The 25,165-nt window shown below is 43.7% G+C and overlaps 1 protein-coding gene across 8 annotated transcripts; it reads right to left on the reverse strand.

Annotated features, from left to right (window-relative positions):
* Window positions 1–1,396: 1,396 nt before the first annotated feature.
* NFYB (nuclear transcription factor Y subunit beta) lies at window positions 1,397–24,907 on the reverse strand. 8 transcript variants are annotated; one of them, XM_020982382.2, is made up of 9 exons: window positions 24,773–24,907; window positions 23,849–23,919; window positions 16,814–16,935; window positions 14,105–14,195; window positions 12,177–12,307; window positions 8,480–8,677; window positions 4,432–4,513; window positions 1,945–2,024; window positions 1,397–1,857 (listed from the first exon to the last, which is right to left on the reverse strand). In XM_020982382.2, exons 3-9 carry the CDS (start codon window positions 16,838–16,840, stop codon window positions 1,825–1,827), a joined length of 642 nt encoding a protein of 213 aa, XP_020838041.1. In that variant the 5' UTR covers window positions 16,841–16,935; window positions 23,849–23,919; window positions 24,773–24,907; the 3' UTR covers window positions 1,397–1,824. The 8 variants fall into 8 exon arrangements, with proteins under 8 accessions (XP_020838041.1, XP_020838042.1, XP_020838040.1 ...); XM_020982383.2 differs by lacking the exon at window positions 24,773–24,907 and adding an exon at window positions 24,165–24,380; XM_020982381.2 differs by lacking the exon at window positions 24,773–24,907 and adding an exon at window positions 24,012–24,380.
* Window positions 24,908–25,165: the final 258 nt, after the last annotated feature.

Genomic DNA, 25,165 nt, shown 5'->3' on the forward strand with positions numbered 1-25,165 from the left:
TGCCATCTTACAATCAATCGGTGGCCCTGTGGGCCAGTTCCTTATGTTAAGAGAGGAGGACCAGGCCCAGAGGTTAGTGCTCTGACCAGGGACTAGAACCTGGTCTCCTGACACGGGCCAGTGATCCATGTCACACCACAGAAAGTCAGGACGCCTCACGAGTTTCATTTTGGGAGTGTCATGGGATGGGATGGGCACACGTGTGCCATAGATACATTGAAACGGTAATAGATTAATGACTCAAAGGGCACTCTGAACCACAGGTAAACTAACTATTCCCTGAAGGCCCTTGAACAGAGCAGGTGTAAAATCCCTTCTCCCTGCATGTGTGAATCCCCTTCTTTAAAGATCTGTTAACTTGTGAAACATCCATTAGCCAAAGTAGATGCCTGCTCTGTTCTAATATAAAAGCAATTCTGCTGACACCACTAAAGCAGGAGCTACAATTAATCCCTATCCAATAAAACAGGGTGGAAAATATAAATCCCCATTAGAAAAACATGGTCATACCCTCAGATACCAACACCCCTCCCTCCCCCTCCCCCCAAAAGAAAAGAAAGCTAAGAACAAGCAGTTTGCTAAGTTATACCAAGTTCCGTTATCTAATGAGTTTATTGCAAAGACAGAGACAACAAACCCAGTCCGAGCCCTCTCTTTCCCACTTAGCACTCACCTGCCACCAGTACATTCATTCACTCATCGACTCATTCACTCACTCGCTCACACATGCACTAAATATATCTGTACACAGGGTGTCGTTAACGGTTCTTAAAGTTCCCCTAGTATAACAGGAAACTTGAACATTTCAATTAAAAAGTAAAAAAGGGCTCATTTGCCACCAGATTATAAAACTTCTCTTCTAGAAGAGGATGTTGTTGTATTTTAAGATTTTGCTCTGAAAAAAACCATACACAAAATGAAAAGGATGTCACTTCAATAGCACTATGACCAAATGAAATTTAACATATTAATGAGATAAAATAATATTCATAAATTAAAGAAACTCAAAGATAAATCTGGCCAAACGAAGACCTTCAACGACTAATTCAAAATAACATACTCTATTAACAGGCACAATAAACAGTGTTGCTAATTGCAGAAACACTGTTAATGGGCATATGGGATCTTTAAATGTAATAGACTGGACAATGCTTGGTTAGGGATTAACATTTAGTCTTCAAAATTACACAAAAGGCCCCCGGCTCTCTCCCCCCAAACATTTGTAGCCACTCAAGTTGTAAATGGTTTACTGAAAAAAAAAAGGAGAAAAAAAACCTTTAAAAATTAAATTTCAATAAATATGTCAACAGCTAAAAATCTCGCTAAGGTTATCATGCACGACATTACACAACCAAGACCAACTGAATTTTATAATAAAGGCAACTTGCATTCAAAATGAACTCTACCCTCATACTTTATTAAAAGGGCAAACATCATGAATTAACCCAGCTGTTTACTTGAATTATACAAAAGTAACATGATTCAATATGAAAATAAGAAACTGTCTACAAATCTCCGACAGTAATAAATCGCAATATACAATGCATACAGGAGTCATACAGAGCAACAAACTCTTGTACAAAACAAAAATATTTTAATACCTTTAAAATCCAAATTTTTTTTCATTGAAATCATTCATGAAAAAAGATTCTCCAGTCGGAATTCACACCTCAATTAGTCAAGCATCAGGGAAGCTACATTAGAGCTATTTAATATACAGAGAGACATTTCTCTTCCCCAAGGTGTTGCATGTAATGTCTCTGCTTTAGAACTGTCCACTTCTCTCCCATCTTTTTATATTTTCAGTTCCAACTTTTCTTGAAATCATGAGAATTGAATTTGTTGAACACCAGAAATCTAAAAAAGAGAATTACTTTTTTAAAATAGTCTCCATTCATAGCAAGGCCTCTTTTTTGCTAAATGAATTAGAAACAGACACTATACCTGTTGATATGATGTTGTATACACCATAACATTCTGTTGCTGGCCATCTGTGGTTATTAAACCGGCTGGTAATTGATTAGCTATAAAAGACAAAACACATTTTTAAGGGACCCATTTTACAGCTGTGTTTCTAGTCAAGTTCCAAGATCCCACAGTTCCAGCTCAAAAGCCCCAGGCTCTATTTCCAGTCCCCTCAATGGCCGTGTGATCTTCCACGAGGAAATTAATCCCCCATTTAAAACACTTGACCCCTCCTTTCTTCCTATGTCACATCAGGGTAATCCATCAAGAAACACTTATTAAGCACCTACCACATACCACGTGCCAGGCACTTTGCAAGGATCTGGGTAGAGAAAGCCGAAAATGAAATGTCCTACAAGTGGTGACATTCTCTCAGAGGAGATAACAAATACACAGATGTGGAAATATAAAGCGCTGCCACGCCCCCCCCCCATAAGTTCTTTGAGGACGGGGCTGTTTTACTAGTGAACGACTTTATGTGCCAAGTAGGCATTTGTATCTGTTCCTAGGCGTACACCAGTAAACCTATCGCCCTTAGTATCAAATACAATTCCCTCTAGAGATGCTTAATTCTGAGGTCTGTATTTTAAAAATATTTTGATAACTATTTCAATCTAAGTGGTTTCCTGCATAACCCTTTATTCTAGACATTTATAAACACCAGTCTGGGGAGGGCTCCACAGGCCTTAGACTGTCAAAGGGGTCCAAAGGCTACAAGGTAGCAAGTAGAAAACACGACCAAAAATGGACATGGCCTGGACTACACTTTGGCAGCAAGTCAAGATGGCTGGAGAGGAAGCCTTGAGTCAGGAGCCCAAGCAGGAAGCCACGTGTAGAGAGGAGGGGGCCCGGCACCAGGCAGGTGAGAGAGAAGAGGATGAACGTTAACAGACGTGGCGGGGAGCAAGCAGACCCATGGGGGAGGGTTGCTGAGGCCGCCAACACAAACAGGCAGAGGATCGGCAGTGCCCAGGCAGACACCAACAGAGAGGAGGAGGTGGGGAGGAGGTGAGTGTTCTTTTGTTTAGACCAAGTGTGGGATGTCCAGTTCCATGTGTTCAGCAGGCTGCTGATGGCATGAGCCTGGAGCTCAGGAGAGAGATGAGGACTAGATTGTAGTTCATTAAACCCACGAGAACAGAAGAAGCTGCCAAGGGCCCAGAGGCACCCCCAGTGAGGGCTTAGAGGGCATACACACACACATACGGGAAAACCCAGAAAAGGAGGCCGAGGAGTCCTCAGAGGGAAGGAGGATGACCAAGAGAGCACAGAGAATCCTTAGGAGGGATGCGCAGGCCTCCGCCAGGCCAAATGATGCGACTGAGAGGGATGCACCAGACGTGGTCATGCAAAGATCCCCGCTCTCTCTGCAGAGAACAGTTTCATCTGACTCGTAAACAGACATTTTACTCTACAAACATTAAAGTATTTGGTGCTTTTTTCCTTTCTCTTTCATTCTAAGGAAATTATGATCCTAGTTTAGAGGGTGGGAAGTTTTTCTCCTTACATTTTTCTTCACAAAAATCCCTACCCTAAGGTCCAGCTTGAAGGCACTGCAGTCAGACTCCACGCTTCACTCAGCACAAGGAGGCCCAGCCCACCGCGTGGCTGGGAAGAAGGAACAAGAAACGTGCTCTCCAATTACGCATGATGGGCCGTTAAAACTCTCAATTCCACTTGCTCTGCTCAAAACTTAAGGGATAATGAAGTAAGCTTTAAATCTCCTAGTCAAGATAGATTATGAGCAGATGAGATGAACCTGTCTTATCATGACCACAGGCTCATCCAGTAACCCAGTAAAGTTTTGGGCAGCACTGTAGTGCACAGAGCGCTGGGCCTGGAGTCAGGAAGACTTGTCTCCCCAAGTTCAAATCTGGCCTCAGACACTTACTAGCTGTGTGATCTTGGGGGAGTCAGTTAACCTGTTTCTCATCTGTACAATGAGCTGGAGAAGGAAATGGCAAACCCCTCCAGTATCTTTGCCAAGAAAACTCCAAATGGGGTCATGGAGAGTTGGACACGACTGAAACAACTCAACAATGGGAAAGCCTGGTAAATCCTTCTCAGAATGTGACTAAATGCCTATTATAAAATACATTAAGATTACAAAGGAAGCCAATTAATGTTGAAATACAATTAACAAAATATGTTTTAAAGTTGAAAAACCAAGTTCTTAGCCCCAGGTTAAGCAGCCCTCAATGAGGGTCTGTGACTGAACTTCCTCCACAGAGCCAGCACGTGAAATGCCAGGAACACAGCCAGCGCTCATCACTGCCCTTCTCAAGGTTTCCCCAAGGACCCAGGCATACCTGCTGAACTGACTCTGAATAAGGCCATGTGAGAACATGCATTCAAAATGATTTGGTTCCATCCAGTTCTGTCTAAACAAGACCCTATGATGCTTCCCACCATCTCAAGACCAGGACACGATGACAGCCATCAGACGGGGCCCTGCAGGGGACTTACTAAAAGCTTCTTCCGTGAGCTCCTCACTCAGCCCGTCTGTGGTCGTGACTGCTCCGCCGATCCCCTTCTCTCCTTTCATTGCCTGGGAGAAAAGCCAAATGTAATTCAGAAAGAAAAGACCCTTTGCAAAGGGACTCCTCCACTGACTTCTTCCTTAAAACCAGGCATGGGGCGGGGTGGGGGGAAGGGGTGTCGGTTCACCAAGATACAGCATGTAACATTTCCTAATGACTGACTGATGATGAGACTAAGGCCATTTTTAACACAAGCATATAATCACTTTGAGATCCTTCTAGCAATCCTTTATTGCTTTTTCAGATTTTTGAAAATAAGATTTTTGCTTCCAGACCAGGACACAAATACTGACTTTATTCAATAATCAGGAAGTTCACTAATTCATTCACTATTACTCAAAGGCCAAATGCGCACCCTATCCCTCCAGCCTTGGAATGTGTTCCCTATGTCCATATGCCACGGTGACCCATGTCACAAAGAGCAAACTCAGCGTGTGGGTTCCTAATTCCCTCTACAGAAACAGGAGAGCTAGAATCTCAGGCAGTTATTGTGAGTTTCATTTCACAGCGACACGCCACAAGTCCCAATTATACATTCTAAATGGCAGCTGAGGACCACATCGACCTCTAAGGACCCTGCCAGGTCTGATGGGTGATCCTCAAGTTCTGGGCAACTGCTACATGTGGAATCCATTTTCCTCTTTACATTTGATAACAAGAACCTGGGCCTAAGAAGTAGCACAAAAGTCATCAGTGATTCCTAACCAAAGCAGGGTGTCTTTGCCAACAAAGACTCATGGGTGGAGAGGCTGGGAGTCCTGTAGGATGGAAGGCTGTGAGCAACGGCCCTTGGAGGGGAGCACGCCCTACTAAGAAGCCAATCACCGTCCTCAGGACATGCCGCCGGCTCCCGGGGGACCGAGGAGGGAGCCAGGAGACTGCCACATTAGAGCGTAACCAAACCTTTGGGTTTTTTCCCCTTCTTTATTTTTAAAGATTAACTTTAACTTCCAGGGACAAATACCAGTAACCAAAACAAAAGCATGAGAAAATTAAACAAATTTAAACCACAAAGACTGCTAATGTTCATTTGTCTTCTCTCAACTCCCAAGATACCTACACGACACTGTGGAGGAATACCCATGTTTGCAGCTCCCAGATCCCTTCAAAGATCTTTCCTTGTTTTCTGAGGGTTAATTAATGAGACTGTTTTGTAGGAAAAGTTTGTCAGTCTTGGCATTTTTCACTTCTTTTGTGCTTTGGCGCAACTGACCCTGTTTCATCGTGGACTTGAATGTTCTTCAAACACATGGGTATGCCCTACTCTCCAAGAGCCGCTGCAATACTAATACTTCTAACAGTCACTCAAGTGTGCTCCTCTTCAATGGCTACAACTTTTGCATGTACCTATTCTTTAAAAACCACAGAATTTAAAATAGAACAAAAAAAGAGCAACGAAATGTATGGCGTATGGCACTTAACAGACAGAACTAACTTCACTCAACCTGGCTTCATCTAGTCAAAGTCAAACGTTCTGAGTCAGTCAACTGTCAAAAGATGTAGACCCACCTGCACATGCTGTCAAAATTTCAGTTTGTTTTTACCACTGAGGCTGGCCCAGAGAGGTCACATGACTTACACAAGATCCCACAGCCTGGGCATTAACCTCTGGTCCTACTGCTCCAAATCCAGCATGCTTCCATGGCCTACGCTGCTAATAACCTTCTGGGTGAAAGGGCAGGCACACACCGTTGAAGCTCTGAAAGCATGATTATTCTATGGAGCTTTCTAAAAGGGAGGACCAACACAATGCCCCTGGGAGCATTACCAAGGGCCTGCCGATTTTATCACGGCTGCATCTCGAATAACTGTGCTCTTTTATTTATCTTTGCAAATCTGATGGGTGCCAAATGGATCTCAGAGTTGTTTTAATTTCCGTTTGTCTGATTTAATAAGGCTCTTTCCTTTCAGACTTGCTTATTCATATCCTTTTCATCACTTATCCGCTGGTGAACAGCTCTTTTAAAAGTGCGTTCCTTATAAACTCTAAATATGACTTTCATTGAAAGTTTAATGCAAAGATCTTCACCTTTCCTCTCCTCCTCCCAGCTTGTTTCTCTCCTTGTCTTAGAGGCATGCAAATACTTTTAAATTTTAATGTAATCAAATATACTCTATATAGCTAGAGTAAGTCCTATCCCCTTCATCCTATAGATAAAGAAACTGGGTCCAAAGGAGGCCAGGCCAAAGAGGTAGTTAGCCATCAGAGTAGGTCTCCCGATGACAGAGTCAACGCTTTTCCTAGTGCACTGTCTACGTTACTGCTTGGTAAGAAGATACACCCTTCTTCATAGTTGTGAAAAACATTTTTTCTTGTCCTCCAGTTTTCCTGGGACACATTATGTGGCACAAGAAAATTAAAAGACTAGAAAATATAATTTCTACGTTATTTAATTTACTTGGAATTTGTTGTGGCAGATGATAGTATGAGATTACTGGTTTATTCCCATTTTCCACCATTCTACCATTCAGTTTCCCAACAATTTTATTGAATAAATGACATCCAAGTGTTCTGAGACTAGATATTCTACACTAGGCAGTTACTTTATATACAACTGGTTTTAACTCACTAGTCTAAATCTAGTTCACTGATATCCATTTTTAATTTTTTATCCAGTATCAGAGTTTTTATCATTATTGCTTCATATTATGAGTTGAGACTCTACTATAAAGGTATACAAAGTCCTTTGCTTTTTCTCTTTCCTACTCTCCCTTTATATTCTCGATCTTTTAAAAGTTCTTCTGTATCAACTTTGTAATTATTTTATCTAATTCTACAAAGCATATCCAGGAAACGTGTTGATCATGTAGCATGAAATTTATAGATCAATTTGTGAAGGATGACATCATGTTACAAAAGTATACATTATGCTCAATCTCTCAAATTATCTGGTCATTATTTTAGTCGTACTTATTTTAAAGTTGATCTTATTTATGAATCCTGTATTTACACAAGGGAAGTTAAATTTATAGGTACTTATAGTTATGATTTGAAATGCTATGTCCTTATCTTTTTAAAATTTTTATTGGTGACATAGAAATACTAATACTAACACTAGGCTCTTTCTTTCCTCCTATGGTATATAATCCAAAGATCTCAAGTTTTCTCCCTGAACATTTGGCCCTTCTAAGTATGTGATCTTTGCCTGCGAAAAGCTTTTCAAACCTTATTTCAAGTCACTTTGCTTTGCTGCACATTTGACTGTTTCTGCCACGTTGTTTTCAGCATCATTTGACTGATCCCACACTTTTAGTTAAGTGTACTACTGCGTTCCCCATCCTGCTTTTCTGTTGCCAGTTTGTCTCTTGTCCCGCTTTTAATAATGCGGCTCTCTCATAACCAACACGATGTCTCCTGACCGGAAGCCAAGTCTCCTTTCTTTGCATTTTAAAGATCTGTCTGCTGTTGTCTCAGGCTAAATCCAGCTTCATTTCTGGGATCAGCTGGAATCTGTCATCTTTTCTGTTGGACAGTCTCAATTCTCACTCTGCCATCCTGTCAGAACCACACAAATAGGTTTTCATACAGAAGATAACGTTGTGGGAGAAGAGACTGCCCGCCCCCAAGAGAAAACCTGAAGTGTCCAACTCCCTTTTTGGAGCTGGAGAAATGTACATGATCTCACCAGTCTACCTGCGTGGGCCATTAACAAAAACTATTCAAATGAGAGGACGAGCAACACAAAACCAAAACTTGTAAGGAAGACCATATCGAGGTGACAACTTCCCTAGCCTCCTGTCACAGAAAGAAATGAATGACCAGAGGCAGACGCTGTAACTTTGCCGTTCAACTCAGTTTTCGCCTGAATAAGTGAAGATAAAAGTAAACATCAGTGACAAGACTGTGTCTAAAAAAGTGCTGTGTATACTGTTGGTTATGCAAATTGGACTTTTTGATATGCATATGACAAACAGAAATGTCAAGGCTGTATTGACTTTCTTTGCTGGCAACACTTAGGAAACATTTTCCTCACCTCTCTGAATTTCTGAAGGTAAAGCTTCAAAGGTTCCACGTAACTGTCAAAACCCAAAGTCGACATTGCAAATAGAATGTCCTCTCCATTGATGGTCTTCCGCTTTTCCTGGTGACACCTTTCACTGGCTTCTGATGTGATAAAGCTGATGAATTCACTCACACACTCTTGTACGCACTCCTTAGCATCCTTAGCAATCTGACAACGAGGGAAAGTCAGGGTAAATCTCTGCATACATCTCCCACGCCCCTCCCAACCTGCAAAAGTAAAGGCCTATGCAGCACAGCGACACATTATTCAAATCATAGTTAGTGCCTCTATTGCCCTGTGAACTGAATTTTATTAAGAACAACACAGTGTGTGCTACCTGCTGCTTTCAAGGCCAGGGGCATATAACATATGAATGCAAATGGTAGGGAGTCTCAATAGTCCTATTTACAGAAACAGCTATGAACAGAAGAACTTACTATCAGACAGCAACTATGACATGTCATCAACTGCCCCTCTAGGAGGTAGCTCAAATCATATTTTCTTTTTTTTCCCTTTTTTTAGGCAATTGGGGTTAAGTGACTTTCCCAGGGTCACACAGCTTGTAAGTGTCAAGCGTTTGGTCTGAGATCAGATTTGAACTGACTTATCCACTATGCCACCTAGCTGCCCCTCAAATCCTATTTTTTAAAGAGGCAAAAGAGTCCCACATGTCTTAGGAGCAGAACCATTCTGTTATGTACCCTATAATTCAAAATGCTGGGCTCTGGAATCTAAAATCTCTTAAAAAGTCTAAATCTCTTCTTTTTACTGGTTTTATGAGAAATACAGACTGAAATGTGAATTCACTGACATTTATGGTAAAACTACCTCCTATGACATTAGTGAATTCACATTTTGGTCAGTGTTCATGATAATCTAGAGAGACTATTTAGAGAAGAGTTTAACTTGAGGTCCATGAACTTGGATGGGGAAAAAAATTACTTTTATTTTCACTAACATCTAACTGAAATTTAGCATTATTTCCTTTAAGGTTACAACTGTACCTACTTGAGGTCCATGAACTTGGATGGGGAAAAAAATTACTTTTATTTTCACTAACATCTAACTGAAATTTAGCATTATTTCCTTTAAGGTTACAACTGTACGTACCCAAAGGGCTCATAAAACTGTGTATAGCCTATATCCCAAAAAGATAAAAAAACAAAAAGGAAAAAGACCTATATGTAAAAAAATACTGAAAGCAGCTCTTCTTCTGGTGGCAAAGAATTAGAAATTGAAGGGATACCTCAACTGGGGATTGGCTGAATAAGTCACGGTATATGATTGTGATGAAATACTATTGTGCTGTAAGAGATGATGAGCAGGATGCTCTCAGAAAAACCAGGAAAGACTTACATAAACTGATACAAAGCAAAGTGAACAAAACCAGGAGAACATCGTTCACAGCAAAACTGTAGGATGATCAACTGTGAATGACTTAGCTATTCTCAGCAATACGATGAGCCAAACAATTCCAAAGGACTCATGCTGAAAAAGGCTATCCATTCCCAGAGAAGGAGCTGATGGAGTCTGAATGAAGATTGGAGCAGACTTTTTTTTTAAACAGTTTTTATTTTTTCCAATTACATGTAAAGACCATTTTTAACATTCATTTAAAAAAATTTTTGAATTCCAAATTTTCTCCCTCCCCTCCCTAAAATGGTAAGCAATTTCATATAGGTTATAAATGTGCAATCAGAAGCATCCTTTTTTTAAACTTTATTTTTCTTAGGGTTTTTTTTGTCTATGTTCTCTTTCACAACATGACTAATATGGAAATATGTTTTGCATGACTGCAACACATACAAACTATATCCAAATTGCTTGCCTTCTCAATGAGGGGGGAGGGAAGAGAGAGAGAGAATTTGAAACTCAAACATCTTAAAAAATAAATGTTGAAAATTGTCTTTACATATAATTAGGAAAAAAAAATATTAAAATTTTTTTAAAAAAGAATGTAGGTCACCAACATTATGCTGAGAAGTGGTTCACAGATTTGAATGGCCAAAGAATCTAAGAAACCAAAAAAGTTCAGAATCTTTGATTTGGAGCCAGAAAGGCATCAAGAGGTCATTTACAGTCTGACAGATGAGCAAGCTGTCCCCTGAGCTTGAGTGACTCTGCCCAAAGTCACACAAATAACAGGCACCAGGGGTAGGATTTGAACGCAGGTCCTCTGACTTTAGGGCTGGTGCACTCTTGTTCCTCTGCACCAATCCTCCGGTGGCTGCCCAGCCCAAGGGAAACATTTCTGAGTACAGAGACAGGGACATGGTTGGAGATGGGGTCTTGGACCATAAAGCACAACCAAAACAAGTGGGACCGCTCGGCTTCTCCCACCACACATACACAGTGCCAGCAAAAAAACCAAATCAAAAAACAAGCCACACAATTGGAACAGCTGGTGTCATCTCACACCCTTTTAAAACAGGTGCTTTCCTCTCCTTTCAGGGCTCAACAAGTGGCTGAAGGATGCACTTCAAGAGAACAGAATTTCCTGAGTGGATCAGGGACGACAGGAACTGAGCTTGGCGAGATTCTCCCTGGAAGTCCGGGGCTCTGCCATGGGCTGCACTGCTCAGGGGTCCTCCCCAGGCGTGGCTCTGAATGGTGGAGGGGGTTCTCCATGAACAGATGGCCGGGGGACCTCAACACATACTGGTCTGACCACAGACGACAACAACTCTTGCCCACACACCGCTTTTTCAAGTGTGCACCTCTATAATGACTCAATAAAGTAAATCATCACTGCACAAATACAGAATTGGCCAAAGAAAATTCCTAGAAAAATGGGGGTTGGAAAGCAAACCACCAAACCAAACACTAGAACCACCTGAGTGTTTCCCCCCACTAAATGCAACATAACCAAGTCTATTCAAAAGTGTCTGGGCCGCTCTGGCTCCCAACAGCAGCTGAGCACTCATCGAAGGCGGGTTGTGGCTGTCAGCCAGCAGGTCTCCAGTTATCCTCAAGTAGCTTTCTTTAAGCATAAGCAAGAGACACGGTCTTTCAATCAGGACCTGCAACCACAGGTTTCATGCTCCATTTTCAATCAGGAGAGACATTCTTTGAAATTTATCAATTTCATGCAAAAACAGCAGGACAAAATCACCAAGCCATACTTTGGCAAATGTATAAAAAAAAAAGGCATGCAGTCAGAATCATGGATTCTGGGAGCCACTGGGAACCACTGGGTTCAGGGAGGAAGCTTTTTGAGAAAGAAAAGCCAGTTCAAAGACATCCTCCCCACTCTGGATGAGCAAGGTCTGTCTCAAAGTTTCGGCCTGTGGGAATCAGAAGCAGATCTCGGTCCACGTACAGTCTACCAAAGACTCAGAAACTATGTCACTCATGTCATGACACACTCACCATACTCGAGGTACTGAAACTGTATCAAGCCTTCACACTTGCATAAAAACTCATCTATTTTTTATAATACTTCTTATTTCAAAAAAGAACTTCACTGGGTTTTCAAAAAAAATTTCCCCCCCACTACTCGAACCAAAGGTTAAAGGAAAACAGAACATAACCAAAATAGAATAAAACTAAAAGGATACAGTGGGCTGTTTCAGGGAGACTGAGTAATCCTAGCTTTAAAAAACTCTTGTTTCGTGTAAGGCTGAGTAACTAAACAAATGGCCTGCGGCTCTACCAAGGCCTCGCTCACCTTCCCCGTCTGAGGTATGGCGTTCTTCATTATCCTCGCGACGTTGGCGATGGGAAGATAGATGTCCTGTTCTCGAAAGCTCTCTTTGGAACCATTTGTGTCTTCATGATCATTCATGCTGTCTTCTGTGTCTAAAAAAAATGAGACAATTCAGAACCAAAGGTCATTTCAATGTCTGACACAGTGGAAGAAGACAGTCTTCGAAACGGTTTCAATAATCAAGTTAGGAACTGTGCTGGCTTAGTTCTTGACCCGTGGAGCAGAGCTAAAGATAAGTAACCATTCATGCTATTTTCTCAGCCTCACAAAATTCATGCTGTTTCCTTTCCCTAGAATTCCTGCCTCCCTCCACCTCCATCTCTGCCTATTCAAAGGCCTGCCACCCTCCCAAGCCCAGATCAAGCAACAAGCTCCCTATTGCCACAATCCCTCTTCATACCAACTGGCAATAGTCTCTCTCTCTCTCTCTCTCTCTCAACTCTGAACTGTCATCATGCCTACTGACCGCACCATTTATAGAGTGGACAGAATAATACTTGCATTGTCCACCTCACTAGGTTGTCATGAGGGAAGTGCTTTGTGAATTGTCTCCCTCTCTTCTCTTTGACTGGAAGGATGCTGCGGCACCTTGACTCATGCCTTTACATATGCATTCAGTTCAGAGTTTTGGAAAGGATCAGTTAGCTGATGTCACATGCAAATGATTCTATCACAAGAGGGCTCGGACGTGAAAACTAATTACAGGCTTACAGGTTTGGCTAAGGCCAGATATCAGATATAACGATAAAGACACAGGACAATGGCTTGGGTTGTTCCTGATTCAGTTTTCCATCTTTTCCCAAAGTACCACCTTGATTTGGGGGCAGAGTATGAATTTTAAAACAATAAGATTATAAACAATTTTCTTTTTTAAAGAAGACATGGGGCAGCCAGGTGGTGCAGCGGATAGAGCACTGGCCCTGAAGTCAGGAGGACCTGAGTTCAAATCTGGCCTTCGACCAAACACTTGACACTTACTAGCTGTGTGACCCTGGGCAAGTCACTAAATCCCAACTGCCTAATTAAAAAAAAACACAAACAAAAAAACCAAACACAACGAAGACACACAAGTCAGAAAGGAAGGGTATTCTAGTGGGTTTTGAGTTCTCCTCAATAATATGTAACCCTTGGTGGGGCAGGATAGGATTAAGGGAAATAGAGTTGGTTTTTCACAACACATCTACTATGGAAGTGTTTTGCATAACTGCACATGTATAACCTATATTGAGTTGCTTACCTGTTCAATGAGGGTGGGTGGGGAGGGAAGAAGGGAGAAAATTTGGAACCCAAAGTTTTAAAAACACATGTCTAAAAAAAATATTTTCACATGCAACTGGGAAATAAGAAATACAGAAAATGGGGTACAGAAGTCTATTCTGCCCTACAGGAAAATAGAAGGGGAAGGGGATAAGAGAAGGGGGGGAGAGATAGAAGAGAGGGCAGACTAGGGGAAGGGGTATTCAGAATGTATGCCATCTTGGGGTGGGAGGAGGGACGAGATGGGGAGAAAATTTGGAACTCAAAAACTTGTGGAAGTAAATGTTGAAAACTAAAAATAAATAAATTTATATTAAAAAATTTTAAAAAAATTAATATGTAACCTTCCTGGCGGCAGGGACTATTTCATCAGCTTTGATTCCCAGTGCTTAGCACATAGTAGGTGTTTAGCACACAGCAGGTATTTAATTTTAACTGAAAAGAGGAAACTGTTTATAAAGTGCTACTCAGGCTTTAAAGAGCCTGTCACAAACACCACATAGGTAACTGCCAGATATCCCTGGGTTTTATTAACCAGGAAGGAAAAATAAAGAAAAGGCAAGGACGAAGAGAAAGGACAACATTATATTAATGAAATGAAGTTTACACTTTTTAAACAGCAGTTTTCTTACCATCATGAGGCTGTATCACATAGTGGCTGCTACCAATGTAGTCTGAAATTCCTAACTGCGATGCATCTGTGGTCGAACTATCTCCATCCATCTATTTGAAAAAAGCAGCAACAAAAAAAGCTCTTTCAATGCTCTACGGGAGAGATTACTTTCCAAAGTACAAGGTGGGGGGCAGTGCTCTTAAACTGTCAGCTGAGTGGTCAACTGGACTTGTTCACAGCTTTAAGCCTAACTAAACACAAATATTGGTGATTTTCCACTGGGAGGCCTTTTATTTATTTCCTTACCACTAGAGACTTCCTGATCTTGGAAAATAAGAAGAATGAAATCAGAAGAAAAAGTAACCCCTTTCCTCTAAATAACCTGTGTCCCCTAGTATTGCCACGCCTGCCTCCATCCCCTTTTCACGTGAACACCCGGCTAAGTTGATGTGCTAGCAGGTACACCTGAGGCAGCTGTGTGCTAACCTGGAATAAGAGCTCTGCCTGGAGTCAGGACAACCTGGGTTCAAATCCAATCTCGACACTTAGTAGCTGTGCGGCCCTGGGCAAGTCTATCGGTCTCAGTTTCCTCAGTTATAAAACAGGGATAATAACAGCGGTTGTGAGGATCAGATGAACCATCTATAAAGTGCTTAGGATGGTGCCTGGCACAGGCACGCAACATCAACTTAATAAATGCTTGTTCCCTTCTCTGCTGTCTCCCTCTGCTGCCCCCAGTACCTTCTACACTTAAGACAAAAATGTTTCCTGTTGTGCAGATAGGCCCCTGTACCCTAGCAGACTCACAGTACTACGAGGGGCAAAGCATTCTTAACAGATTTCTAGCTCTTGGATCTAACACAGTCAACAGGCACCTGCTTTTGATTTCTTTCCCAAGGGTGACACCTGACATGATCAGCAGCTAGGCAGAAATTTCGTGAAGGACAGAATATCAATATCTAAAATTTCACTTAGAAGTAGATAAAGGATTTCTAACAAGGCTTTGTAAGCCATTAAGAGGCTGTCTGCATTCTCCAAAGGACCTTCTAGATCAGTCTAGCCTAGCAGTAAGCTTCTTCAGAGCAAGAACAACGTCTGATCTGGCTTTGTATTTCCTTCAGAACGTTATAAAGAATCAATGTTTATTGAAGGAATCAAGAGGCTGCATGAGGTGCTTGGAAAAGGGACAAGGTTATGTATGGAAAATGCTTCAGAAGTGAGGCTAAACATCCGAGTCACCATACTATCTCTGTCTCCCAGGGATCACAGCGTATTTTACTGTCTTCTATTTCCTGGTCAAAAGTGAATTTCTCCTGGGAGGCAAGGGCTAACAGAATTAAGGACCAGAAAGTAGACTATTTGTAGAGATTACAGGAAACGGAATCACTTAGCTATTTCCACCCTACTTTTAAATACCACTCAACCCTATTATCAGTACCTCTCAGATATTTAGTTGAATAGTATGATTTCACAGAAAAAAACTACCATCAAGAAAAGTGGTAGAAACCTTTCAAAGTTACCTAGTTCAAGCCCATCATTTTATAGGTGAGGAAAGTGAGTCCCAGAAAGGTTAAGTGACTTGCTTTAGGCTATACAAGTGGTATGAGCAGAGCAAGAATTCAAATCCAGCGCTCATTCAAAAACAAAGCCTGTAGTTTAAAACAAACAAACCCAAAAACAACCACAAAAAAGCCTTATAGCCTAGATGGAAAAATACAACTGCTAGAGACAAATCTACTAAAAAAAAAAAAGAGAAGCCTCTTTAATTTGGTTTTTGGCTAACTTCAGTCAGAAACATTTAGAGATTTCCTGGTCTGGTGCACAGGAGGATAAGAGAGCCCTCCAAATTCACTTAAAGGGACATCCTTAGCATAAGTCAATGGACACATGTCTGCTGTAGCCACAGCATTTTAATCGGAACCCTAACAACACCTTTGTACCTTAATTTGCTCAGCTAAAGTTTAAAATAATAACAGTATCTACTACATTGGGTTGCTAAAATGATTAATGAAATACTTTCACCTTATTAAAAGGCACTTTAAAAAGTATTTAAAAGTTAAGCCAATCCCCAGTGGTTCAAATCTAATAGCTCTTTCACTAGTACAGTGTAGGGCCCTAAACACGTCACATCATTTTCAAAGGCTCAAAGAATCATAGATTTGCAGCTGGAAAGGGGCCTCAGCATTCTTCGTCAGTCTAATACTTTTATTTTACAAAGGAGGAAATGGAGGCCCAGTCCTCTTTCCAGTCTCCTTATCCTCATTCCAATTTACTCATCAGCAAAATCACCACCGTGAAATGACAGAAAAGTCAAAACCCTTCAGGACTAAAGCATTAATGCTTTTGGACACCTCTAACAAACACATATAAAGAGACAAAGTAACACACAGTAGTATGATACACAGGATTACATTTAAAAGCTATGGGCACCAGAGCCCTACACTGTTTTTTTGGGAGTAGTCAAAGGCATGTTGACAAAGTGGTCCTTTTTGCATATTCCCCCATATTTCATTAAATGCAGATTCTTTAAAGAAATGTTAGAGACTGTAGTACTTCACTGCAAACACGATGATTTTATTATTTCAATTATTTGCTAAATATGTGGCCTGGGTTTCAGAACCATGCCAACAACCCAAGGCTGACACCATCTCCTCCGTTAACTCAAAATGTGAAGTAACCCTGCTAATTCCAAGTGCTTGATGGAAGATATAATCAAAAACCAACTGACCTTTAACACAGGCATAAATGAGCTCATCTGTGATCTACACACAGTGACTGGAACAGTCTTCTAGGTGTTCCTAGCTGGAAATGCTGCAGCTGGCAGCTCACTTAGAGGAGTAAAAGGCAAACCTGCAGGCATGCAGCAGAGCAAATAATTACTTCACACAATATAAAAAGGAAGCACAACTGTTCCGAGGTCTAGGAGGCTTTCTTGTATCCCCCTCAGGCTGCCACGGGGCTCGATGATAAAACTCTAGGCCCCTTCCAGCTGCCCTGAGTGAGTTACTCCTTTTGTCTCTCAGAAACCCATCCACAAGCACACTAAAGGTTTAAAATCAGCATTTTAAATTGGAAACGCACTGCACAAATTATTCATTATTCTTTGGAATTATTCTACAACCCATGCCTTAATCACTGCTACTTCATTTAGTGAACTTCATCCAAAAGGGCTGAATACTGGTACTGCTTCAAAGATCCATTCAACGGTAGAGTCTGAACCGGGACTCAGTGCCCTTTCTTGGTTTTGTTATTTATCCTCAACTGCCACTGGAATGTGCCAACGCCTGGCAGGACTGTGGCGCCCCCAGAGTCTAGCACTGGGCCTGGCATCCAGCAGGCACTGGAGGAGTACAAACTGAACAGAACCTTCGAGGCAACGCTGAAAAGTGTCCGGACACCTGCCAGTATCAAATGTGAGCCTGAAGGTCAAGATTACTCCCGGTACCAGCTCGGAACTTAAGGCAGAATTAAGCTGAGGGTCAGAAAACCTTTAATTACCTAATCTATCTATTCTTTCTCCAGTCATTAACTGTTAATCAAAGCTCACTGAAAGTATTTAAGAAATGTCATTTATGGACATTAGAGGCCTGAAATGCAGCCAGTTTTTAAAACATAAAAAGCCTTATAGATAATAACAGAAGATATGTGCTGCACATAGTAGAATAAAACATCATGGTATGAGAAACAACATTAGGGACTGTGCCGGGTCTAGAGCCTTAAGTCTTATACCTCCATGAAAATCTCTTCTGATTAATTCTCATCCACTTTATGATCTCCTCCAGCCCAAAGCAGTCTCTATTCTTTGGGAAGGACACAGACACTTATTACAACAGGGACTGGGCCCTTTTTGCGTCAGGGATCCCTTCTCAGAATGAGGTTTTTCAACGCATGGGATTACAAAAGAAACTGCTTACAGCTGCCAACGTTTTTTCAAAGTGCCCAGACCCCAAGTGAGGAAGGTGAGAAGGGAAGCCCTGAGAGCTCCATCATCTCCTCCTCTAGATCACTGACGCATTGCTTTGCTCATAGTAGACACCTAACAAAAATGTGTCAAACTACTCAGGGAATGATCTTTTAAAAATCTGAAGTTAACAGAAAGATAATTCCTATAGATGTACGATGACTTTCAAAAATGTGCAAAACAGGCTGTGTTGAACCTTACTGAAATCAATTTAAATCACTAAATCTTACTCAAGTTTTCATTCTAATAAATGATTTCCTTCTAAAAATATTACTTGAAATAAACAGATCTGAGGCTGGGAAATCACTTCAGTTTTGTGGTAGCAACATTTGATCTGTTATAGAATGACTTCTTTGGGGATGCTAAGTTTCATTCTAGACTGAGGTAGCACAACCTCTGTCTCAGCCATCTCTCTCTCCTTTAGACTTCCATCTCTAATAGTCTACTTAGACTGCAACTCTTTACAAATAACACTGAAGCCATCAATTTCTCAACATTCAGAGGGTCTAGTAATTTTCTTTATTCCCTTCAGGTGAGATTCAGGGCAAGAAAGCTTAAAAAGGAAAAACTTCTTTAACCTCAGAATGTGAAGATTTGAAGTTAAGGAAAGTTGAATACTATGACATGTTCCATTTTAGCCTCATTCATCTAGCACTTGCTTCCATGGTTCCCCTCTCAGCCTTCCCTCCAATCATGGAAGAAGAGTTCTCTTATTCTGCCCACTGGAACCTAGCCACAGGACAGCAGCACCTTTTCTTCTCCTTCAGGGCCTCAGCCCCACACTGCCCTTTCTATTTTCTTAATAAGAGCTGAGACTCCTATAGCTCTTTAGAGTTTGCAAAACACTGGGCAAAGATTCTTTCTCTCCTAAGGCTCCAACCTTTCTTCCCTCAAATGTGTGATTCTAGTGGAAAGACCACTGGTCTGAAAGGCAGACAACCTGCATGTGAAGGTCAGACCTAACACTGACCACAAGCAAGAAAGTCACTTGACTGCCGAGTTCCTTAAGTTCCTGATCAGTAAAATGGGGATATGAATACTTCACTGGGTTGTTTGAAGAACAGCACTTTTGGTAAAAAGCTCAAGTTCTGCATGAACAGAAATTGTTTCTTTTTTCTAAGCAAGGTCTTCCTGCTGTTCTTCCAACAACTCCTTCCTGTCCCCTGGAACAGGAGGGCTCACTCCCTGCCTCATTTCTGACCTCCACCATGACCCAAAACGAGCCAGTGAATCCTGGCTCAATCCAGTGGTCAGTGGCCACAGTGCTCATCCTCAAAACCTCCCTAGCTGGCCATGAAGCTGCCCCTTCCTTTCTCCTATCTCCCTGGCTAGCACCTTTCCTGTTTGCCCCTAAATGTGGCCAGCCTTTCCCTTCTCTTTTCATGTTGACTTTGCTTGAATTCATCCAATTTCATGGCTCAAGATGCCAAATCGAGAATTCCCTGCCCCAGTCCAATAAAATGACCATCGCTCACATTCAACAGTCCCAAATTGAATCCACCTTCCCTAACAAAACTAGCTTCTTACATTCCACCGTCCTTTCTGTGAGTTGCACAAGAGACAAGCTGCTCCTTCAATCCTCGTCTTGACATCGAGCTCTTTTTTTCATGTGCCCTTTGAAATTTCTCTTGGTTTCAGGGGAGGATTCAACTGGGAGAATGATCAAATGAGTGGGATGTACAAACAAAAGGCATCCAAAAGACATGTTTTCAGCTTTTCCTCTTCATTCCTCTGAATCACATCACCCCGGCCCTGCATCTTCTAGCTGGTCTCACCCATTCTAGTCACTTCCTCTTCCAATCCACCTTACTGTGGAGAGGCACCTTCCCAGAACTAGTCATCATGTCAGTTCCTGATTCCCAAGACCTTGCAGCAGCCCCTTTGTTGCTCTCCTCTGCCCATCACATGCCCCCACCCCAGCCAGCCATCAGTATTTCCTGGCATTCCCCAATCCAGTGCTGTTCTCTAGTGGGGAAGATCTACTCACTAACTTCCCACCCTTCTCCCCCGAACAAAACATCACCCCTTCCCTACCTCTGCTTACATACAGCCTAACAAAAACCTGCTCAAGTAGGTGGCCAAAGCTTTGTACCAGATTAAGAGGTCAGGGAGTTAACAAGTGCTGTTAAACTTGGAAGAGGAGATTGGAACCCAGATCTCTCCCTCCTATCTGCTCCAACTCTGAGCCTTCAGCTAGCAAATACTTGTATGGATTTACAGGAACAACAAAAATCTTCTAGGAACTAAACTTATCTTCATAAACAACTTTAGGAACCACACAGCCCAAGGATGGTGAGCTCAAGAGTAGCTGGGCCTTGAGCCAGATATGAACCAACGTTTCTCCAGCATCTATTAATAACAAAAAGCAGGAATCCATGCTGAGGATGGACCTTTATTTTTGCTTTCTGTTCTTCCTCAACTGCGCTGCATGTCTAGAATGGTACCAGTACCCAGATCAGTACTCAAATGTTTGCTGAATAAAGACACTTTTAGAGAAAATGACACCCATAAAGTTATACTGTCGTGCCAACAAACCTCTGGATTTTCTTCCTGCGCCCACCAGAGGCAAAGGGCAGAAAGTGAGAGAGCAATGACACAAAGTCATAAGGGAACTTGGAGCAGCAGAAAGCTAATCAGACTGGGAGGTAAGATACAGGAATTCTAAGGCCCTTTCACTTCACTGGGCCTCGGTTTCCTCAAATGAAAAACCAGGTGGTTGGTGTAACTTTCTCTAAGGCCTTTCCATCTCTAACAATCTACTTAGAGTTCAGCTGTTTATAAATAACACTGAAGCCATCAATTCCTCAACATTCAGAGAGTCTAGTAATTTTCTTTATCCCCTTCAGGTGAGATTCAGTGCAAGAAAGCTTAAAAAGGACAAACTAACCTCAGAATGAAGATGTGAAGTTAAATAAGTTCTTATAAATGAGAAGATTATGTTGCTCAAAGAATAAAACAAAATAACAAAAAAGGAAATTAAGCTTATGATTTAAAAGTAACACTTTACTGTACTATGGACAGAAGTGACCTCACCAGCCCCTTGATCTCAGTACAAATAGCAGAAAGATTAGAATTAGAACTGGATCTTCCCCATTTTTCACTCCCATTTCAAATGTAAAACTAGCTGGAAACTCCTCTCTCTTCCAAATACACAAAGATCCAACCTACATCTCTTACTGTAATATAGATTCTTCAGGCTTTATTTTTTTTAGTATGCATTCATCAAAGAAGCAAAACCAGACAATTTTTGTCTTACCAAATGCTCTAACAAAGGGCTAGACAGCAACTCATGGCATTCTGAAACGTGCTACAGAGGAAAAGGTAATTTCCTAATTGATTATAGAGTAATGCCCTTTTCATATCTAATTGTCCAGGAATTGTCCCCCTTACCTCTCCCCACTCAACTTCCTCGGCCAGAATACAATGCTGCTTCATCAGCTAGCCAAAACATTCCCAGAACAAAGACCTAAAAACTAGTGAAGGGTTTTACATTTAAAATAAAAAGACTGGGGGTCAAATTAAGGCTGATTCCACCTGCTACCTTGTGACCTTGGACAAGTCATCTCACTTCTTCCAGAACTGTTTCCTCCACTGTAAAATATGAGGGCTGGATTCCATGACATCAGAAGTCCTTTTTCTCTCTATACTTGAATAAAAAGGCCAAACCACACCAAGTTCTCCTGCCTCATACAGCAGTTTGCATTTTAAAAACACACATACACACACATACACACACACACACAAGCAATGCATATTTTTGTGCAACTATATTTCGTCCTTTTAAAAAAATTGCTGAGTTCTATATAAAGGCTTAAAGGAACTCACACATCTGTTTAACGTTTGAAGAAATGCAAATTTTTATCTAAGAAAAGCACTAGCCTAGCAGCCTTCCTTGGCACCAGCAACTAGGATTTTGCAACAAGATAATCCTTAAATTAAGGTACAAGGGCTAGAGGGAAGGCATAACTGCCTTTTAGAGCATTCGGATCAAAGTTTCAGCACCACAAAGAGGCAACAATCTAGCTCATGACTCCTCGATGATTGCTACTTTCCACCTTAGAATGCTGATCATACCACAGTGTCAATGGGCTAGACTTTGAACAGCATTTGCATACTGAAAATTTCTGGGAACATCCTTATTGTCTGCTGGGCTTCTGGGTGTGACCCCCTCCCCATTTTTCTTTTAAAGGGTCAGACGCTGCCGAACCTTTTCCCAACAACTGGTTTTTCTTCTACCAATACTTAATTGAAAGTATCATTTGCAGGTACTAGGAAAAGCTCTGTTCTCTCCTGTCCAGAGCCTCAACTAAAAGTCTACTTCTTTGCCAAAGTCCACCTCCAAAACCTTTCACATTCTGGGAACCACAAGAGGGGATTCACATTCATTATTTTCTTCTCCATGACTTTTCTCCATAGCGGCGGGGGGGGGGGGGAGGAGAGAGGGGATTGAACCAATGCTTAAATGCATACATGTGTACATGACACAAATGAACGCCTCCATACTCTGTCCTCGGGAAGAATTTTAGGAGTGGTGGAAGCAATCCCTGCCAGACCCAGATACAGGCCAGCACCTGGAAGGCTGGACAGTAGTAAGAGCTAAAGCAAAGTAACTGAAAGAAGATGGGGGGAGGTGTAGAGTAGAGGAAGAGAGGGAAACAGTGTCCTGACTGCACAGACCACAAACCAATGGGCTCATCCTTTTAACCCCTCTCTCCTAAGCCACTATTCACCCTCGAGGCTCTGGAAAAGGAGAGGAAGGATCTACTTTCCTGCTCCCCTCTATCCAAGGCCTCCCTCTCCCCTTTCTCTAGGGCTCTAGGTTTGGGGAGAAGGTTAAGAACTCTCCTGCTCCCCCCTCACTCAGCAGGGCTGTTCAATGTCAGAAAAGCAGGGTTTGGGGAAATCCAAGCACTTCAGTCAAGAGACCTCTGGTCTCCATTCCTTCTCTATAAAATGGGGTGGGGGTGGGCCTCGACAGCCTCTATAAATCTATGATCCTATGTCCCCAATCTCGCCCAGTGTACTGTCACCCCCTTGACCCCGGCTGCCCTCAATGACTGCGTTCTAAAGCACAGAGAGTACTTTGCACATATTAAAGCATCCAATAAATGCTTGTTGGATTGACGTGGGAGGCAGGGAAGGCAGTGCTGGCCTCTACCACCACCCTCCAAAAGAACTCATCCTTTTAACCCTGGTTTCTCACCAAGTGTCCTTAACAGAAGTCTGGTAAGGCCTATGGACTCCTTGACAGAATCCTGTGTTTAAAGGTGTAAATTGTTAACACACAGGATTACAAAGGAAACCAATGATACTGAAACATAACCAATTTCAGACTCCAGGTTAATAACTCCTAATCAGAACTCTCTCAGCACAGGGCTAAGACAGAGATTCTGAACAGAAGTAGGAAAAGGAGGGAGCGGTTCCCCCCAATAGCACCCCAAACCAGAACACTCCTCTTTCTGATGCTCCTTCTGCTAAAGTACCCTCCCCCCCATCCAGGAGTAGAGGTCCCTCACTTCTATGGATCTCTTCTCAGAATGTCAGAACTAGGAAAAGCATAAAATAAAACCGAGAGGATTACAAAGGAAACCAATTACGTAATTTTTTTCTCATCGAAATTCACCGATCTCTTGATAGCTAGGGGGTCCACGAACCCCAGGTTCCTGGAGAGTTGAGAAACCGGGAATGCCTTGCATACAGCACGGGATTAATGGTTTGGGAAAGCGGGTAAGGGCCTGCTCCCCAATCTCCCCAAAGCGGACAGACGGCTCAGTGCCTTCAACCCGACTCCCTGAAACTTACCCAAACACCCTAGAAAGCCGACAAAGGCGTGCTCTGCACACAGTACGCACTGGATGGCTCGCTGCACTGCACTGGAGACAGGTTGAGAAAAGGAGAGGAAGGTTGCTCTCTGCCCCCCCGCCCCCCCCCCCCCCCCCCCCCGTCTTAATCTGCCCAAACGTACCTTCCCCCAAAAGGAGGTCAAAGGAGAGGCCCGGGTGGAGAGGAGGCAGACAAATTCGGGGAGGGGGCGGACGGGGGAACTTACAACACTTACGACCCCCGCCCTGACAACAAGCTAGGCCCACCCGCCGACAAGCACTGATTAGGCTCTTACTGTGTGCCAGGCACTGTGCCAAGGCCGGGGATAGAGATGCAGCGGACCGAGCGGTGGGCAAGGCAGGGGGCAGGCAGAGGGGTTATGTACGGGGGACTGAAGGGCAGGACCCCCCCCAGCCACAGCCCCCTACCACATCAGCTCGGGGAGGGGGCGGCGCTCCCTCTCGGACCCTTCCCAGGAGGACGGAGCGTCCGGCCCGGGCGCTTGCCCCCTCCCGTCAGACCCGCCGCGGCCCCCTCGGGTCCCCGTCCCCCCCCGGAGCGCCCCCCGCCCCCCGCGCTCATCCCTTTAACCCCGGAGGAGACAAAGCGGGGGCCCGGACCCCTCCCCGCCGCGGGCCCGGGGCCGTCGTGGCGGCGGCGCGCCGCGGGGGGCCGGCCCCCCGCTGGGGGAGGGGCGCCCGGGCCCCCCCGCCCGCGCCCCCTCCCCCCGGGCCGCGCCAGGCTCCGCCGCGGCCGCCAGGCCCCGCCGCCCGGGCCTCATCCGCGGGCGGCCGGCACAAAGGGCGGCCCGGCGCTGTGAGGGGCCCGCGGCGGGCGGACAGCTCATTCGAGCGGCGGCGGAGTGGCTCGAGCCGCGATCATTGGCCGAAGGCAGGCACCAACCTCCGCTGCAGCCCTGGTTGGCTCCCGTCTCCAATCGGCTGTTTGGTTGGACGGAAAATGGCTGCGAAGGAACCAGTCCCAGCGCGGAGCCCCGCTTCCAGGGCCCGGCCTCCCCTCCCGCCGCCGTCGCGCCGCCGCGCCGCCGCCGCCGCCGCCGCCGCCGCCTCCGCCGCGCCCGCGCTCTTCCCGGAGCCCGGCCACCCGCCCTCCGCACGCGCGGGCGCGAGGCCGCGGGGGCGCGCGGGCCCCGCCGCAAGCCCCGCCCCCGCTGGCCTGGGGCTGCGCGCGCCGCCGCTCCCGAGCGCGAGCCGGAGCCGAGCCGAGCCGAGCAGACTGTAGCTTGCTTCTTCTTCTGCAGCTGCTGCTGAGCCGCGGCGCGCGCCTCCCGGCCCC

This window comes from Phascolarctos cinereus, unplaced genomic scaffold (genome assembly GCF_003287225.1).
Source record: "Phascolarctos cinereus isolate Bilbo 61053 unplaced genomic scaffold, phaCin_HiC Scaffold_1;HRSCAF=81, whole genome shotgun sequence".
Taxonomy (NCBI): Eukaryota; Metazoa; Chordata; class Mammalia; order Diprotodontia; family Phascolarctidae; genus Phascolarctos; species Phascolarctos cinereus.

Excerpts from the sequence above, each read along its gene's own strand:
- NFYB (XM_020982385.2), bottom strand. The coding sequence starts at position 16,840 with ATGAGCTCATTTATGCCTGTGTTAAAG. Across the intron at positions 14,196-16,813 it reads CATTTATGCCTGTGTTAAAG|ATGGATGGAGATAGTTCGAC; the intron begins GTCAGTTGGTTT and ends TTTTTCAAATAG. Across the intron at positions 2,025-4,431 it reads GCTCACGGAAGAAGCTTTTA|CTAATCAATTACCAGCCGGT; the intron begins GTAAGTCCCCTG and ends TGTCTTTTATAG.